Source organism: Dipodomys spectabilis, unplaced genomic scaffold (assembly GCF_019054845.1).
Source record: "Dipodomys spectabilis isolate Male_0828 unplaced genomic scaffold, ASM1905484v1 ptg000089l, whole genome shotgun sequence".
In the NCBI taxonomy this organism is placed as follows: Eukaryota; Metazoa; Chordata; class Mammalia; order Rodentia; family Heteromyidae; genus Dipodomys; species Dipodomys spectabilis.
In genome coordinates, this window is record NW_024870766.1 from 7,464,056 (window position 1) to 7,484,033 (window position 19,978).

Here is a 19,978-nt window from a genome sequence, read left to right on the forward strand (position 1 = left end):
CGTGATCATCATATTGCTCTGACTGGCAGTTGTCTGGTACACAATCCATTTCCTAAAAGTATTTTGCTGCTTTTGTTACTGTTTTCGTCTTGATATGGAGTCCAGGCTGGCCTCTAAATCACCATCCTTCTGCTTCCACCCCTGGAGGTCTCGGAGTCCAGTCAGTCATACCCCACCGGGCGAGGCGTCAGACGCATTCTGTTGCATATGGCTACATGCAGGCGAATGAAGTTAGGTGTGGGACCCATCAACCTTTTTAATAGAACCGCGTTTAATCCTGCGTATTATGCCTGCAGTTCACAAACAGTCCAGACCTCAGCGGTAGATCAAATGCACACGGCACCCATTCTGTCCGGTTCCGAGTTCTCCACCCCTCGTTCCAACCGCTCGCATGATCACTGGATTCATGGCTGGGATTCGAAGTTTGTGTGACTACAACGTTCCAGCCTCGACTTCCCAGCACACAAACATTCTGTCTCTCTCTCCTTCCTTCAGTCCGGACCTTGAGTCCCGCCGAATCCGAGGACGCTGTGCTTGCTTGCATTTGTAAATGACTCCAAACGTGAAGCTCGCGGCTGCGACCTCTGCCCACCTCGGTTCCCCCGGGAGGCTGGCGGCGCGCAGCTCCGGCTCCGCCGCGGCCCGGGGGCTTAGCACACGCGCTGGAAGCCTCAGCGGACGAGTTAAACGCCCAACCGTTTCTGTAACAGCCCAGGGTTTGGAGTACACGCAAACCCACGGTGTCCGGGTCGCAGAGCCCGCAGGCTTCAAGATGGCTTTCAGCCGTCTCCAGCCAGATGCAAAGCCGTCTTCGGGAGTGGGCTTCGCCGACGCGGACGGCGCGCCGACGCCAGGGGCTGATGACGGAGAGCCGGGGAGGAAGGTGTAGCCCTGGAGCCCACGCCGCCCGGAGAACCCGGCCCCTCCAGGCAGAAAGCTCCGCAGCCAATGCGGCGCGGCTGCCCGCGGGATTGGCCGCCTGGGCGGTGACGCGGCCTGGGCGGGCCCGGCGGGTTTGCGACAGTGGCGGCGGGCTCCGGGGCCCCGGGATCCGTCGGTGTCCGCCGCGCAGCCCAGCCGCCGGGGCCGAGGCCCCTCCTTCCGCGCGCCTAGCCCGTGTCTCGGCGCCGCGCGCGCCGCGGGATCCCAGCGGACCAGGGGCCAGCGGAGAACGCCGAGGTTTGGCCTGCAGGCGCTGGCAGGCGGCCGGTGGGTGCGGGACCCCGGCGGCGGCGGACTGGGAGGGGAAGCGGCCGCGAGCACGCCACCCCGCGACCTCCTCCGTAGGTGCAACCCAGGCGAGGGAAGCCGAGTTGGGGGGCGCCACCGGAGCCCGCGACTCCAGGGCCGGCCGCGCCGCGGGGCGCGGGGGGCGCTCGCTGACTCCGACCCACGGCCACTTCACGCCTCCCGCCGGCCGGGCGGCCGCGCGGGGTCCGGGGCGAGCGCGCAGCGACTCACTGGAGGAGGGGGTACGGCTCCCCCCCGGTGAAAACTTTCTCCCCTCTGAACCCGGGGCGGGCCGTCTGGGAAGCACGGACTTCTAGGGCGATGTCGGGGAGCGGGGTCCCGGGAGGGAGAATCAGATTGCTGGGCGGACTGCAGCTGGGGCGCCGCGCGCCGCGGGGCGCGGCTGGAAGCTGAGATTTGGGGAAGTGGGGGACGGGGGCGCCCAGCGCGCGGATCGTCCACCGAGTGGTGGCTTTTTCGGTTTCACTTCCCGCAGCAGCTGCTCGAGATGAGGCCGGGAGCGGGGTTCGGGCCGAGCGGCTGCCACCCCCGGCACTGAGCGAGCGCCCACCGCCGCCACCACCCCGGCACTTCCCCGAGCTCCAGGCCCCGCGGCCATGCGCGCGCGGTGAGGCGCCCGCGTTCCCAAGCCGCGGACCCCCGAATCCCGCAGCTCATGTGGGATCGCTGTTGAGTGTCCCTGGACGAACGAAGGAGCGCCAAGATGGAGGACTTTACTGCCAGGACCTACGGCACCAGTGGCCAGGACAACAGACCTCTGTTCGGGGAGACATCAGCCAAGGTGAGTTGTGGACTTTGGTTCCAGGCCGCGCGCGCGTGTGTGTTTTGTGTGTGTCTGTCTGTCTGTCTGCGTTCCCGCCAGAGCCAGGCTGGATCCATTAGTAGCGGCCCCCACTTGGAGGTAGACTGAGCTGGTTCTACACCCTACCCCAGCTCCCTTCTCAGCTTGTTTGGCCTGCCACTTGGCGCCTGCTTTCGGACAGGATTGGCCTATAGAGCTTTGAAGGTTGGAGTGGAGAAAAAGTTCAGAAAGTTCCAGACCATTTGTTGGAAGCCCTTTGCCAGAGTGGAATTTGGGGTAGGTGTACAACCTCACCTCCACTTGAATCTCAGGTGTGTCAAGAGAGGTGCCTTAGAGCCCTTAGGGTTCACTCTTGAGGCAGTAGTACTTGAGGATGTCTTTGATAGCAGCCGCCATTCCAGGAAGTGATCAAAGGGTCCCTGGGCCCCAACAAGCTATACAACTACATTATTCTAGGCTTTTATAGATATACGACCTTTCAAAATGCTTGATTATATAATGTCCCGGGCCAATAACTGTTGAGAGCTCTTTTCCTGTACTCACTGTTAACTTCCAGAGTAGTCTGGGCAGGATAAGCTTGGTTTTCATTTTTCTGTAAATGGCAGGGGGGTTCTTTGACCCCTGATAAAGTGCTTTCAGCCTCTCAAGACACACACAATCCAGGGCTTCCAGGGATAGGAACTTGTACACCTGGTGGTCAAGAACACATTGCTGAGTTTGGAAGCTGCCAGCCTGCCATCAGATTAAATTCCTCCCAAGAAAAATCTTCACAGGGATTTTACTATATCTTAAAGTATTTTAATAAAATTAAGCTTTCTTTCCAGGAAGCTGCCTTTTCTTGATTCTTGTGGCTTTGCATGGTCCCAGACTACAGTGCTTAGGAATTCTAGTCCAGTAGATAGATCTGTTTCTGTAGCCTTGTTGAGTGTTACAAAATGTGCTTGGTCTCAAAGATTCCAGGTAGGTGGAGGGAAAGGAGCAAATCAATGTGGTTTGTCTAGATCATATGCCTGCTCTATACCCTGACATCGCAGAGGGACATGTTGGGGATATAAAGGAGAAACTATTTGCTTTAATGGGGGAAATTTGACCAAAGGAGCATCAGTATAACTTCCATACTGATTGAGATCTCTGGTCTCCTTTTCCTCATTGTTCCTGTAGTATAGAGGGAGATGACTTGGTTGTAGACTGGTTGGCTTATATAGACATTTAGCAGCTGGATGTGGTGATATGTGCCTATAATCCTAGCACTAGTGAGGCTGAGGTAGAAGGATCATTGAGGAGTTCAAGACCAACTTCAGGAATATCATGAGACCCTCCCCCCCATCTCAACAAACAAACAAAAACCTGAACAAATACATAGACATTGAGAAATACTGATATTTTCTGACTAGTTAGGGTTCAAAAGACCAATGCCTAAGTATTTTAAATATTTGTTTATTGTACACATAATTAGTTCAAAGATGTACAGTCCCTCCATTAATTGGGCAATGAACTATGATGGTAGATTTAACTACACTGAGCAAAGTTAAGAATGATATATAATTACAGATCTCTCAAAATTGCTTCTCTTGGTTGGCTCTGCGAAGCTGACTGGATCATTAGATGTAGAGAAATTCCATAGGATAGAAAAAACAAGACATTCTATGGCTCCAGGGTATGAGAAGATACATGCTTCTAATAAGTTAAGATGCCAGAATCTGAAGGAGAAACATCTGTCTTTGTTTATAGAAAATGAAGGTATTACTTGAGGTCCTGAAGACAGGGTACAGGAATGAATGGTGCCTTAATCATGAAGAGATAGGGCATATTCCAGTCCAGCCATTCCCAGAGGACAGGAATTGCAAGAACCCCAGGGTATTTTTGAGGACCCTAAGGAATCTTGGCTCTTGTATGTGGGTATCCTCAGTTTACTCTGTGAGATGCCAGGAAACTGAACCCAATAGCCACTTTACAGTGGAAACTTGTACTAATGCACTACTGTGCTAAAAAATCTTGGAAGGGGAAAGTTGACTTCCTGTTAACAGTCTAACAGACTTTCTGAGCTATTAATAATCTTACTTGCTTTGCAGGCACTATATAGCCTCTCTATATTTATATTATATATGTGTACAAATATATTTTTTAGTATTTTTATAAAGGTGATGTACAGAGGGATTACTGTTACATAAGTCAGGTAAAGAGTACATTTTCCTTTCCTATTTTATTTTTATTTTTTATTGTTATTGTAAAGGTGATGTACTGACGGTTTGTGGTTATATAAGTCAAGTAAAGGGTGGACAGTGTCACCTCTACCCTTGCTCCCTCCCAGTTTAGCCTCTCAACTTCTTACTTTAGTGAGTGAAGCCCAAGAGCAGAGAAGAGTCTGGAAAGAAGTTTGTGGTTCCTCAGTGCCAGGCAACATGCTGGGCATTTGCCTTTTCCTTGTGTGTTCATCAAATTCCTTGCAAGGTAGATGTTGCTATTCGTACTGTACTAAGGAAGTAGTGCTGCTACGGATGACTTGTTCTGCCACCCAGCGTTCTCTGACAATATTTCCCAACTCTCTTTTGTGAGTTGAATAGTGGAATGAGTAGTAACTTAATGATGCAGCACTGCAGACAGTTCACAAACCTATTGCCATTTCACAGGAAGTAGGGCCGAACTGGTTAGTCCCACATGAGTGAAAGATACTGGAACCTAGTGCACAATACAAATATAACATGGTAGCCCATGAGTAGCACCCTGGTGGCCACTCCCTGGAGGATTTTCCATTTTCCTCTGTACTGGATTATATATACTGATTTTAATTAGGGAAACTCTAAATTTGGTCAGTCCTTAACACAATGCTTAGGAACAGCTTTATAGATCAAGCTGTGGAGCAAAAGGCAAAGCAATTTTCTAGGGTTATATAAATGTCTAAGGAATTATTAACAAAAAGGAAAGTTTTTCTTTTGTAAGAAACATATCTTTCATTCTTGACATCTCTGGAATTATATATTAGTATTAATTTGAACTCAGGGCCTCGTGTTCTCTCTAGGCTAGAGCAAAACTGCTGAGCTATGCCTCCAGTCCTGTTTTATTCTGGTTACTTTTTTTTTGGAGGGGGGGTCCGGTCGTGGGGCCTGAACTCTGGGCCTGGGCACTGTCCCTCAGCTCTTCAGCTCAAGGCTAGTGCTCTACCACTTGAGCCACAGCGCCACTTCCGGCTTTTTTTCTTTTTGCTTATGTGGTGCTGAGGAATCGAACCCAGGGCCTCATGCCTGCAAGGCAAGCTCTCTACCACTGAGCCACCTTCCCAGCCCCTCTGGTTACTTTAATGATAGGGTCTCGCTTCCCACCCTCGTCTTCCCCTGAGCCACATTCTGCTTACTTTAGGCTTCTTTTCCTCACTGGGACCACAGGCATATACCACTGCATCCAGTTTCAATCTGTGGAGATAGTCTTACATTTATCTGCCCAGGCTGGCCTGAGACTCCAGTCCTCCTAACCTCAGCCCCTGTGTAGCATGGGATGACAGGAGTTTATCACTGCGTCCATCTCTGGAATCTTTCAAACTTTTTGTGATAGGGCTGACATGAAACCATTATTTTCTGTGCTGAACCTCACAAGTAGCTTGGACTGTAGGCATGAGTCACTGGTACTGGCTTTTTTGTGTTTTTATTTTTAAGACAGTTTTGCTATGTAACATAGTCTGGTCCAACTGTGTGCTCCTGTTTTGTGTTATAGTACATCTCTTTTTTTTTGGGGGGGGGGGGGGGTCCAGTTCTGGGGCCTGAACTCTGGGCCTGGGCGCTGTCCCTCAGCTCTTCAGCTCAAGGCTAGTGCTCTACCACTTGAGCCACAGCGCCACTTCCGGCTTTTTTTCTTTTTGCTTATGTGGTGCTGAGGAATCGAACCCAGGGCCTCATGCATGCAAGGCAAGCACTCTACCACTGAGCCACCTTCCCAGCCCCCTATAGTACATCTCTTTCAAGTAAAAAAACAAATACAGCACAGAGACTGAGACAGTATAAACGTATTAGACTGTTCTTGGTTTTGTGCCAGTACTAGGGCTTGTTTGTTTGCTTTTGTGCCATTACTGGGGCTTGAACTCAGGGCCTGGGCACTGTCCTTTAGCTTTTTTTGCTTAAGGCTGGCATTCTTAACACTTGAGCCACAGCTCCATTTGGGCTTTCTTAAGTGATTAATTAGAGATAAGAGTTTCAGAGAGTTTTCTTGATCCTTAGATCTAAGCCCTCTATGTAGTTAGGATTATAGGTGTTAGCTACCGACTCCTACTATGAATTTTTTTTTTTTGCTGGTTGTGGAGCCTGAATTCTGGGCTTGGGTGCTGTCTCTCAGCTCTTCAGCTCAAGGCTAGCACTCTACCACTTGAGCTACAGTGCCACTTTTGGCTTTTTTTCTGTGTGTGGTGCTGAGGAATGGAACCCAGGGCCTCATGCATTCAAGACAAGCACCCTACCACTGAGCCACCTTCCCAGCCCCACCATAAGATTTTAAGCCTGAGTTGTAGCTTAGTATTTTCTAAAGAAGCATGAGCAAATAAAATTTATCTTAGTATTTCTATTAAGTATCAAAATTGGTGAAATTAATAAAGAAGCATGAGCAAATCAAATTTATCTTAGTATTCCTAAGAAGTATCAAAATTGGTGAAATTAATTTAAATATTTTTATTTGGCCTTATAAGTTCATCATCTCAACATACAACCAATACAAAAATGGGATATTTTTACTTTTTTTGTATTAAGCTTTTGAAATCCAGCGTGTAAACTGTGCTGCCATTTGGACAGCACAGTTTTAAAGCTAGTGAGTCACTCGTTATGGTAGCTCTGTAGTCATAGAGTGAACTATTATTATTTTTCTTCTTTTTATATAGCGTCTCACTATTGCTTTGGTTGGCTTAAAAACTCATAGTAGCCCATGTGATGCTCCTCCTGCCTCCGCTTCTCAAGTGCTGGGATTATATAGTTTTTCTTTGTTCATGTCATTACTGGGGCCTTAAGCTCTTGCTTTACTATTTCCACTCAAAGCTGGCAGGTCCACTACTAGCTGCTTTTTTTTCTGTTGTTGTTCTCTGTCGTGGGAGCTGAACTCTGGGCCTGGGCGCTGTCCCTCAGCTCTTCAGCTCAAGGCTAGCACCCTACCACTTGAGCCACAGCGCTACTTCCGGCTTTTTTCTTTTTGCTTATGTGGTGCTGAGGAATCGAACCCAGGGCCTCATGCATGTGAGGCAAGCGCTCTACCACTGAGCCGCTTTCCCAGCCCTCACTTCCAGCTTTTTGCTGCTTAATTGGAGATGAGTGCCTCATAGACTTATCTGCCAGACCTGGCTTTGTACTGAGATTCTCAGATCTTAGCCTCTTGAGTAGCTGGGATTACAGGTGTGAGGCATCGGTGCCATGTTCCCAGAAAGAGGATTTTGCCTTTAGAACCATACACTTGTCCATAACTTGTCCCTTCACAGAGTTACCTCCCACCCAACCCAGCCTTCTCCTGCATCCCCTCTTCTCATGAGTAAGGAAATAAACAACACAGGAAAGGTAAGATCTTTCCATGACCTACAGCCCTAATCAAACAGTTTGAATGTCGAATGGTGGAAGATTAATGTCTGCTATTTGAGTTTCTGCTCCTTAATTAAGAACAAAGCTATGGTTCTGAATGCTGTCCCAAGGCTGTCCTCCAAGGAGGATGCATGCTTCTAGCTTTTCAACAGGGTTTATACATGGTCATCTGAACACAGCTCTTATGTTCAGTGGAGAGTTTCTCATCTAGTGGGACAGGAAGCTATTGACGTCTTTCATGTGAGGCAGCTCACAACTTTTAGTTCTTGTGCTATAGAAGCAATTCAGGACAAACAGATGCCATGGCTTTCCTCATCCCAAGACTAGGGTGGGGACTGGGATTCCTGGGGGTGGGACTCATGCATTGGCTTGTTTGGAAAGCTCCAAGGGGTCAGGGAATATGGGTGGTTAGGATCCACTGATCTTACCCTTGCTCTGTACAAGCTCCATTCAAACACTTTCTGCTTGCCTTATCTGCCTCCTTGCCCTAGGCAAATGGTCTTCTCCAGACACCTGAATCCCGATTAGTCTGATTTATCACTTTGGCAAACTTCCTTATAGTGCAGTTTCTATCCATGCTTCCCTCTTGCAAGCCTGGCAGGTTCAGGGCTCTTGCTCTTTGTGCTGAGGGACTTGTGTGGATCTGGCTTCTGACTAGCAGTGTCTGCTCCTGGAGTATAGGAGTCAGTTTTTCTTTACTCCTTTAGACTCTAGCACTAGGCACAGTATCTTGTCCTGTTTGTGACTTTTGTGTATTCAGTTTTCCTTGACAGGAGAATTTAGCATCATAAAGTAACCTGTACTCTTGTGAAAATTCTGAAGCAAGGGAAGACAAAGGCTAGTATTCAGAAAGCCAAGATATGTTCCTTACCAAAATAAGAAGTGGCATTTCAAACACCCATACAGAAAAAGCTATCAGCATCTATCTTTTTCTCTACTGATCTATCTGTCTGTCTGTCTCTCTGTCTCTGTCTTTTTACCTATCAATCAAAGAGGACAGTAATGAATGGGTGAATAATATAGCATTTTATGAAAAACACATAAACTAAAACCTTTGAAGCATGTGGTCTACTGAGTATCCCTCTGAAGATTTGATTTTTTGCTGTTCTGTGTTAACTGGCTGGTTCCACTGAATTGAACTATTTTTTAATGGTCAGGTCATGTATTGGTATAGAGACTATGTTTTCTGGTGTGTTAGAAGACAGATCTGAGTGTTCTTTGGAGAGTGATGGAATGCATTTAAAATTATTGGCTTTTCTAGAAACAGGCTATGGCAGTGGGTCAGCTAGCTCCCACTAAGCTCTGAGGAGCCTACTCAATCATGGTAGAAATAATAGTACAATTACCTACAATTTACTAGTCAGTCAACAATGAATATGTTGTTATAGGGGCTTTGTGTTTTATCCTAATCCTTACAGCTTTGTATTTATCCTAATCCTTACAGCAGGCCTGAATTTTAGACTATTATACACACATGGAAAACTAAGGCTTAAATATTAAGTGACTTAAACTCAAGGCCACAGGCAGGTACATGGCAGAAGAAGAGTAAGCCAGTTCTGTCAGGCCTCCACCTCTGCCTTTGTGCTCTATCTCCAATCCTGAAGCTTGGTGCACATTTTAGGGTGCTTCTGGGAGGGCACCAACTTTAGGGGTCATTTTCCTCCTTGAATGTGGACTGGGTTTTTTTTTTTCTTTTCTTCTTTTGTCAGTCATGGAGCCTGAACTGTGGGTCTGGAAACTGTCCCTCAGCTCTTCAGCTCAAGGCCAGCGCTCTACCACTTGGGCCACAGCGCCACTTTCGACTTTTTCTGCTTATGTGGTGATGAGGAATCGAATCCAGGGCCTCATGCATCGGAGGCAAGCACTCTACCCCTGAGCTACCTTCCCAGCCCTAGAGTGGGTTTTTGTCTGTTTTTAATCCTGTGGTCTGATTCCCCCAAATTGTGCTCCAGTGGCTATAATGGATTTCAAATGCATGTTATCTATGAGGAGACATGGGAAGAGATTTCTAAATGTCTGTGAAGAGGGAAATTAACATGTCTATGAACTAACTTTTCTAGATAGAAATGAGGCATTAAGTTTGTGTTCAAATGAACATATAGAAGTGGAGGTCTTGTCTGAGAATTGGAAGGGAGTTGTAAAGGGTAGGTGTGTTTGCATTCTCAGAAAGCTTTCTCATATATCCTCTGCTGTTGGCACAGTTCAGAGTTCAGTACTTCTCTAAGAAGTTTCACATTGGCCCTATGCCTAGAGCCAGTAGGGCAAGATGTCATCTTAGTCTTCATGTATGCATTGGATGTTCCTGATGAAAGCGTAAGTGGAAACTGCTGTTTGGTCAGTTGCACGGATCTCAAAAAAAAAACAAATGAAACCCATGGATAGGGCATGGTTTCTTTTGTTTTGTGTTTTGTTTTGCTTCAGCTGGGCCAAAACCTTTTGATATGAAGTTTCAGTTATTTGGAAACAAAGCAAAAATAGTTTCTGAGAACTGGCCTTTTATTTATAGTACCTGAATACTTAAGTTTGGTAAATGCAAAATGTTGGAGTAAAAATTGTAGGATGTAGTTCAAGAGTCTTGATTTCCACACTGTTAGGTGAACAATTGTCGGAAGTAGAGCCCTTTGGGTTTACGGAATAAGGAATAGTTAGATTGGGGTGTTAAGTCTAAGGACTTGAGTCTAGAAGCAGGGGTAAGATTCCACCACCCCCCCCCCCCCCCCCCAATCCTAGGGCTTGAACTCAGGGCCTGGGCAGTGACCAGGAGCTTCTTTTGCTCAAGACTAGCACTAGCACTACTTGAGCCACTTCTGGCTTCTTGTTTTATGTGGTTCTGAGGAATCAAACCCAGGGCTTCATGCATGTTAGGCAAGCACTCTACCACTAAACCACATTCCCAGCCCCAGGGGTAAGATTTTTTACAGTGGGAAGTGACAGGTTAATTTTCTGATCCGGGAGATTCTGTTTGAGTCAAAGGGGTGGCAGCAGGAAATGGTGAGGGAATATGAGTGATCCTTTGTGGGGTTTTTGTGTTCAGTACTAAAGTTTAAACTCAGGACTTTTTGCTCTCGCTTTTCCACTTAAGATTAGTACTTTACCATTGGTGCTGAATTTCTGCTACTGGCTTTTTGCTGGTTAATTGGAGATAAGTCTCTCAGAATTTTCTTCCTGGGCTGGTTTTGGACCACCATCCTTAGAGCTCAGCCACCTGAGTAGGCATGAACCACCAGCATATATATAGATACCTATATTTTCTTATCACTATATTTATATAGACTCAAGCAATCAATTCTTTTTATAGCCAGAAGTTTGCCTCATCTTATCATTAGTCAGTGTGCTTTAATTAGTGAGTACTTCCCTATTGTACTTTCCATTTGTCACCCAGGAATTTACTACAGTATTTCCCTTTTATCTACAGATGCTTCAAATCATGGATAGTACTGACTCCTAGATTTTAATATTTGAATACCTTTTTCTTCTTACTAAGTACTTACCATGCATTGTGGCTGTGTAATGTTTATGTGGTACAGAAACTAGCCTAAATTTCTTTTTTCTTCTCTACAATTTCATACGCAGATTTTTTTTTTTTGGGGGGGGGGGGTCAGTTGCGGGGCTTGAACTCGGCCTGGGTGCTATCTGTCCCTCAGCTCTTCAGTTCAAGGCTAGTGCTCTACCACTTTAGTCACAGTGCCACTTCTGGCTTTTTCTGCTTATGTGGTGCTGAGGAATCGAACCCGGGGCCTCATGCATGCAAGGCAAGCACTCTACCATTGAGCGACCTTCCCAGCCCAGATTCTTTCTTAACAACCTTATCATGCCTTTTTTCCCCCTCAGCAACTCTGTAAGTATCATATTGCCAGCTACTTTTGTACCTTGAGGCCATTATTAAGGGTCCTTTGAACACAAATACTGCAAAGGGACAATTCATGTCCTAGGCAAGATGGACCTGAACATTAGGGGAGATTTCATCATGCTACTACGACTAGCAAGCAATTTAAAACTTATTTCGGGATTTTTCCATTTAACTTTGATTTTTAGACTATGGATCACTGGTAACTGAATCCATGGAGAGCTAAACAAGATTGAGAGGACTATTGTACTAATTTGAATTTAAATCAGAAATGCTGCTTTAAGACAAATTTTGTTTTACAAGTTTTATTTTTTGGGGGGGAAATCTATATTGGAGCTCAGTGGCTTGGCATTTTTGCTCAAGGCTGGCACTTTTGAGCCATACCTCCATTTGTTTTTTGTTGTTGTTTTGCTGGTTAACTAGATGTCAGCTGGGGCAGGTTTTGTATTGAGATCCTGAGATCTCAAGCCTCCTGTACTATAGATATGAGCCACTAGGACCCAGCCTATGTCTTATAAATTTCTAAAGGGGTTTGGATATATGGAGTATAACTTTCATATCCATCTTGGGAATAGGCAAAGTAAGAATTATTGCTATGGAAATAGAAGGTTGAACACTGTATTTGTGTGTGTTCTACACTCTATAGAAGCAAGATGTTTTCTTGAGAGCCAAGGATAGTTCCTTTTGGATATTTGGGAAGATATTATCAACTTCTTATCAGAACCATCATTACTATCTAAATGAGCTTGGGATACTCTGCTCTTTGAAGGTTCTGGATAATGACTGACCAGGCAAGACTGGGGATGTTCTTGCTTTTTCATTATCAGGGAACTGGATCTACTCTGGCTCAAGTGCAGTCTGAAGTTTATGACTAAGAATTGAGTTAAATACTCAGGGCTAAATGACCTGGAAGGGACCAGATATCATTTAGCCCTATCTTATTTGATAGATCCAAATGGGTTAAGATGGGTTAAAGGATTCATCCAAGGCCACTAGCCAGGAGCAAAATGAGATAAGAACATTAGTGTCCTGAGTCGAACTTCAGGATGAAATGTAGTAAGCTTTTTTTTTTTTTTTTCTTTTTAATTTTTGGTGCTAGTCTTGGAGCTTGAACTCCTGGGCCTGGGACCTGTCCCTGCACTCCTTTTGCTCAAAACTAGCACTTTTAAGCTTGTGTCACAATTCTACTTCTGGCTTTTTAGTGATTAATTGGAGATTAGAATCTCATGGACTTTCTTGCCTGGGATTTGAATCACAATCCTCAGATTTTAGCCTCTTGTATAGCTAGGATTACAGGCGTGAGCCACAGTGCCTGATAGATGTATTAATCTTAAAATTTTTTTGAACTACTCATTAAGTTTATTTTTTTTCAAGTACTATTGGATGGAGACAATAGTGTATCCTTTGGTTTCATCTGAACCTGGTTACTGGTAAATGGAGATAATGTATTTGTTACTTGCTTCACAGAGTATATACACAGATATATATATACATCTTTTTCATTTAGAGGAAGACAGAAATGTGTCTCTTTTGGGCTAGGGCAGATCTCTTTGTTGTGCATTGCATTCCTTCCTTCTCAGCCCTTAAGATATTCAGTTAACCACCAACTGTTCCCATTTTCCCCAGTTTTTTAGTAACTGCAGTGCTTTTGTTCGTCTCTGCACCTGGTAAGAGTTCCTTAGTGAACCATCTCTTTCCTTCTTGTTTTGATCTGCTGGACTTCTTCCAGCGCCTCCCCCCCTCCCCCCACCTGTAATCTCCTCTGGACTGACTTAGTGGCCTGAGTCCTGAGTGGTATAAACTGGAGAATGTAGTTTTATTCATTGCTGTATTTGCATCTGAAGTAATGTTAAAACGACTAAATGACTTATACTTTGAAATCTCTCAAAATTAAAAATATATATAGATGTACATAGCCAGAGATGTATATTTTTATGTGTCTATTAATATATATATATTATATATATATATCAATTAAGACTAAACCTGCTGCTGAACATTTTGGCTTTGGGGGAAGAGACAGCCTAAATCTCTCAGCAGGTAAGAATCTAGGCTGGTTCTGCCCTGTCCATCTTGCTTGAATAAGCAACAAGGTTTAAAGCTGGCAAGGGAGAACAATTTTGGTAGGTGTAACTAAGGTAAAAATTAAGTTGGGAGGAAGCTAGTTTTTATGAAAAGTGAAAAAGTCATTAATTTTAGAAGTACACAGTTTATGTTTATTTCAGTGAAGTTTAAATGCAGTATTCACTTTTCTTCATGAACTCTTATTCTGATTTAGTCACCAAATTGTCCTTGGCAATCCTGATTAGCTAGCTATTGATTTATTCTCCATTTTTGTTGGAGACTGAGACCTCAAGAAGGTATCATTTCTGGCCCAAGCTAGAGCCTCTCCATCTTAGGATCTGCTTCTGCAAAATGGTTTGCTTGGACTCAGCTTTTGAACAATGCTTACTTTAAAATGTTACTGGAGAATCTTGTTAAAAATGCAGATCTTTTAACAAGGTCCCACATCCTCCATTTCTAACAAACTGGTTCACAAATTACACTTAGAATAGCTAAAGTTTAGAGGACTGCATTAGAAGAGGTCTCCCAAAGGTGCTAGTGTTGTTTCTTTGGTTTGGTCTACAATTACATTAATATGAATCGCAGAATACCTAATGCTGAGCTCTTGGCTTGATGAAAATATTTTGAGAAATAGTTCTGCAATATTCTAAACAGTTCATCTCAACTTGGTAGCCCCCGAGGGAACCAATACTTTAGAAGCAGAGAATATAGAAATATGTACGACGATGACATGGAATTCAGTGACCTTTAGAAAGGTAGGCAGAGAAATATTTGTTAAAGTATAAAGTATATATCAGAATGAATAAAATCAATTATCAAAGGTAGCCTACTATCTGGAAAAAAAGTCCACCTATGTGGAAGTCTTTATTCTTAGTAGGCTAATAAGCTCTTTTACTAATAGGCTTTTTGAAGTGCCATCTGCCACTTGCCATCTTGTCTACAGAAGTAGTAGTAGCTTATAGTTTGCTCCTCTAGTGAGGAATATAAATAGGATCTATTGTGCTTGGAAGAGTGGGCCTGCCATTGAATCATGTTTCCATCACTTATTGGTGCTTGAGAACCTGGGGTCAGCTCTCTAGTTTTGCCACCCATAAAGTAGCCATCATTTCATTACAAAATTTTTCATGAAGAGAGGTGAAAGTTCTGAGGATATTACTACTATTTTTCCTCTTGCTTTGATTCTGGTGAACAAGTTGCTATGATATTTGGCTACCTTTCATCTAAACCTCTTCCCTGGCTGTTCTGAGATACACAGGAAATCCATGAAGCTCAGAGGGATAAACAGATACTCTTGCTTCTCACAATAGAACAGAAGAGTGCAACTGAACATTTTATACAGAAGTATTGGAATGTAGATTATTTTTATACACATTTTATGTTAAACACACTTAAGTCATCTTGTGTAGGAATAAGTTAGTGACTGGTAAATTACTCCAGACTGGGTCTCTGGTTTATTCCATGGTTCTATGAGCTGTGCTGTTAAGATCTGATTAGTCCTCTAAGATTAAATTGCAGGGAAAACTATTCTTTGTCCTTAGATCTGGCACACCTAGTTATTATTTGGATTTTGGGACTTTCCTATACTTTTTGCCTGTTGTACTCTTGGTATTCTTATCTTGAAAAGTAGCTTGATATTGAAGGTTTGGTTTGCTGTTGAAATTCCTGTGCCTCTCCCATGTCTCAGGTTTTGTTTATTGGTTACTTATATTCCATACCTACTCTGTTCTCTGTTGATACCAAACTTCTTTTTAAAGATTACTGATTAATTGGATGGGAATGTAGCTCAGTGGTAGAGTGCCTGCCTGGAAAGCACAGGGCTCTGGGTTTGATCTTCCCTGTTTCTCCACACATGAAAAAATAACTGCATTCTTTAGACCCAGCTTTAATTCTCAGAAGTAAGATTATTTGTTAATCTAAATGTTTTCTAAATCAAGTTTTCTGTGGTTTTGTAAATAACATGTCAAATTATGGCTACTTTTAACCACAGGACTCTCTGGTTTCAGTTAATTCTAATCTGCTTTTGGCAAATAATTTAACCACATTGGGTCTAAACTTACCTTAGTCTGTGAAATGAAGATTTAAAATTAAAATTGGATTAAGTTTCCCAGACATTGTATTGGCTAGGAATGAAAATCACAAGGAAATAATAGGGAGGACCCTAGGTTCTTCATTCAGTCAAGTAATTCTTTTTATAAACTGAAGTCTTTGCTATTAAATAAGATGGAATGTTACTTGACTAACTGGTCTTTGAGATTGGTTTCTGCTTTGACACTTTGTGGTCTCTACTTCTAGATTAGATAAGGATACTTCAATACCACTATGTCTTCTAGTAATTTTCACCAAGGCTATAGCTTGGCAGTCCCAGTACTATATCCTCACACACATTACTGTATATACAGGAGCATGTGTAAGCGTTCCTTCCTTTTTAGTCTTCTCCAATCTTTCAGAAACCTCCTCTAGTTAATTGCAATTTCTCAAACTATCTTCTACTCTTATGACTCATTACACACTGCCTGGTCTAGCAGGTGAATGTATGAAAGTCAAAGAAAGGTAGGATTTTGGTTTCTTCATGCTGAACCAACCTACTGCCTTGAATTCATACAGAAAGCCCCAGGAATGCAACCATGGCTTACAAACTCTTTCTTTTTCAGGACCGAATCATCAATTTAGTTGTTGGCAGCTTTACATCCTTACTGATTCTAGTAAGTATCTTTATTTCGTGCTGTACTCAGGCTCTTAAAAATTTTAACATTAAATTAATCAAAAGGAAAAAAAAATTCAGGAAGGAAGGGCTGAGCATGAGCCAATGACATGTTTCAGTCGCAGTCCTCTTAATGCTTTTAATTTTCTTACCACAAAATTACAATTGGCAAATGAAGGAGCTATTTGGATTTCCACTTCCAAAATTACCAAGTGAATATGAGATACAGTGCTACTGAGTTTGCTTACCTAGTAAATTTATAAAAATATCACTCTCTACTATCAGCTTCCTCTATAACTCATCATTTTTGCTGGAAAGGTGGCCCAGTGGTGGAGTGCTTGCCTTGCATGCATGAGGCCCTGGTTTCCATTCCTCAGCACCACATACACAGAAAAAGCCGTTAAGTGGTGCTGTTGCTCAAGTCGTAGAGTGCTAGCCTTGATCTGAAGAGCTGAGGGACAACACCCAGGCCCAGAGTTTACCACAACTGACCAAAAAAGAAAAAGAAAACCCCAAAACAAAAAACAACCCCCCCCCCCCCAAAACAAAACATTTGGTCAGTGTATAGCACTTTCTTATTCTGTGTAATACAACTGGGTGTTATCACAGTAAAAAGCTTCAGTTTCCATAGTCTGATGACATTTGTCTAGACTTTCATTAAATTGGTTAAGAGGATGAATTTTTCCATACTTCTTAATAAAAACAATGGGTATATGAATGGAAAGCCATCCTTCAATATTTTTCATAAAGGTAAGTAAAGCCATCCTTAATTTTTTGTAGAAGTATTCAGCATAACAAGATGGCTAGACCTCTTCAGGATAGTCATTAATCCTAGGAACAGGGTTTAAATGATTTCTTAACAAAGAAGATGAGATTAGCTTGTTTGTCACTGTTTTGTCTCCCTTTGTAAGTGGCTGGAAAGTTTGCAAATATTACAGAAAAAACTTGAACATATTTACAAGTTTTTAAAAATATATTGAAATTCCAGAAAGCAAACCCAGTGGTGGTAGATATAATTTTATAATATGCACAGAGTCGGAGTAATCAAGTCTTGGAATTATTTGTAAATCCTTACACAATTTCCCTCCCTACAGGTAACACTGATCAGTGCTTTTGTATTCCCTCAACTACCCCCGAAACCGCTGAATATATTTTTTGCTGTCTGCATCTCTTTGAGTAGTATTACTGCCTGCATACTTGTGAGTACTATTTAAATTTAAGTAGAGTGTTCTTGAGAGCCTGATATTGTAGTGCTGATGGACAGAGTTCTCATCCCTGGGTCCATAAAGAAGTTTCTCAAATATTCTCTCTTCCATGTCAGAAATTGCAAATCATTAAGTTACCTTTTTTTATTAGATCTCTAAGTTATAAACCTAATGGGAAACTACGTTCCCTTATATTTAAAAAGGAAAGCAAAAATATCTTTAGCTGGCTGAAAAATTTGTACTTGTCTTCACTCAAGGACTTGTGCACAGGGCCAAAAAGGGTTTGAAAATGTTAGTTAGGGAAGAATCAATACTCTGGATTTGTTCCTTTATAATGAGAAAATTAGTCTCTGTAGATCTATGATTACTCTCCATTTGGAGGCAATTAATATCACATTTTCAGGGGAACTTAAAGCTGCAGTTTTGTCCTAGTCACAAGGACTTTGCTTTTACTACAAATAGGGGCTCCTCACTACTTAAGGCTTAACTTGTAATGGTAATTTACTTATCTGACTCAAGCAGTTCACTTGTCTGACCTATTTACTGACAAAATAGGAAGAGTAGGTCCTTGGGATGTGGAAACCTAGAGTAGTATCAGAGTTATTAAGAATAAGGATTAAATTGTGTCTGTGTTGGTCTCAAAAATATATAAAGGGAAACATGACATTGGTGGGAAAAAAATTAGTGGTATTTTTATATTCAACAGTTGGCCTAGTGGCTATTACTTAAAATTTTATTTAATTCTTCTTTTAGATCTACTGGTATCGACAAGGAGACTTAGAACCGAAATTTAGAAATCTAATTTACTATATCGTATTTTCTATCATCATGTTATGTATATGTGCGAACCTGTACTTCCATGATGTGGGAAGGTGAGGCTGCCAAGGAGAAATCCTTACCAGGACTCTTCAAACTGTACATTAGGACAGTGAATAACTTTTGGAAAAAAATACGCTGAAGAATCTTCTACAGAAGTCTGATACATGATTTTCATGTCAATTATAAATCTAAATTCCCTCTTGCAAGGGAGATATATATCATAGATCTCTTTGCTTTTCTTTTAAGGAGCCGATTTTGCACTTGAACATTCCAGCACTCAAATGGCACAAGTAATTTTCACTTTTGAAATTAAACATTTTTCACAATTTAATTGCATGGCTCAGAATCTTGCATTTTAAGACAAATACTCTTTTATTTCTGTTAAACTGAATATACAATTATTGTTCCCTAGGCAACCATTTTTTGCTTATAACTACAATTTCACGTTAACAAAAGAGACGGTGAAAAGACAACTTTGATTGTGAAGATCTAATTACAATAATAAATAAAATAATTTATACAAGTTTTTGTGACTTTTGTTTAGGGATCAAACTCATTAAAGCCCTAGAAATTAATTTTGGCTTATAACCCTTAGGAATGACTCTTGATTTGTTTCCTTTTGTTACAGAAGCAAATTTTATTTTTCAAAATTGCTCAAGAGGGAGAATTATAATGTACTCCCACCAGGTAATGCACTAAGTGAATGACAACTCGAATAACCCCCCTTCAACTATTTTTCTGGAAAATTTATATAGCAAAACATTTAATGAGTGATCATGTGTTAAATACAGGCAACATTATCTCTTTCTGTTTAACCGTAAATTAGTGAGTGCTTTCTGATGAGGGGGGAAAACTGCTCAGCTTCTGGTGGGTTTTGTTACTATTTTTATCCATATTCCCTTTCAAAGTAATGGATATATATAATATGTGTATTATATATATCCTGTAGTGAATTTTCTCAACTCTTTAATGCCTTCTTTACCCTGACTAAATTATTTCCCACTGCCAGCAATGGGTTAACTAAAAGCAACTGCCATACAATCACCTAAGTTTCTTGGTGTTTTTATGCTTCTCAAATTAATACTATATACTCTTGAAGGTCAGTGATAAGCTCTATGGACCACTGTGATAAGGACTTTCAGAAATAAGGTGGGCTAAGACTCAGTAGAGTGCCATGTGTGATCGATCTGTTGAGGTAAAGATTACAGCTTTTAAACTAGAGGAGTTAAGTTTGATGGTTTTAAAAGTTTCCACTAGCTGGAGTGAATCAAATTCCCTCCTGACAACACTAAACACAAGGACGGCAGTCAATACTCCCAATACTCCCCTCAACTATGCAATCATAAAACTGGACCGCAAATGACAAACTTAAGAGGAGGTAAAAAGTCACAGCAGCAGCAGTGTGCGTGCATGGCTTAAATACTGTAGCTACATAAAAACCAAAAGAAGAGATGAATTAAGCCTCTTGAGAGTTGCTCCTATGTCTTTGGAGATATTGTAACTTCACAGAGTGGCTTCTTTGCACAACTACCTGTTTCTTCTAAGAATTATCTAATGGCAGTTTACCAACTCCTCAACATCTTTTGAGTCTTCAGAAACAGGACTGCCCAAACATGATCCAATGATATTTGATTCTTCCTGGTGATGTTGGAATATGGGATCTGTAATGAGTTCAGTTTCAAGTTAGTCAAATGTATATATATAAATATATATTTTTTTCACTACGTAATCCATAGTAAAAATGTA

The 19,978-nt window shown here is 42.4% G+C and overlaps 2 protein-coding genes across 4 annotated transcripts in view; one reads left to right on the forward strand and one right to left on the reverse strand.

Moving 5' to 3' along the window:
• The first annotated feature begins 1,863 nt into the window (after window positions 1–1,863).
• Tmem243 (transmembrane protein 243) lies at window positions 1,864–18,758 on the forward strand. The gene is made up of 4 exons (XM_042684797.1): window positions 1,864–2,032; window positions 16,159–16,209; window positions 17,303–17,407; window positions 18,167–18,758. The coding sequence occupies exons 1-4, from the start codon at window positions 1,955–1,957 to the stop codon at window positions 18,287–18,289; spliced, it is 357 nt and encodes a 118-aa protein (XP_042540731.1). The 5' UTR covers window positions 1,864–1,954; the 3' UTR covers window positions 18,290–18,758.
• The window catches only part of Dmtf1 (cyclin D binding myb like transcription factor 1), a 37,465-nt gene continuing 36,067 nt past the window's right edge, over window positions 18,581–19,978 (reverse strand). For all 3 annotated transcript variants that reach the window (XM_042684795.1, XM_042684796.1, XM_042684794.1), the window contains exon 19: window positions 18,581–19,893. In XM_042684795.1, the coding sequence (XP_042540729.1) occupies window positions 19,784–19,893 (110 nt within the window). In that variant the 3' untranslated portion in view covers window positions 18,581–19,783. The remainder of the gene's footprint in view (window positions 19,894–19,978) is intronic.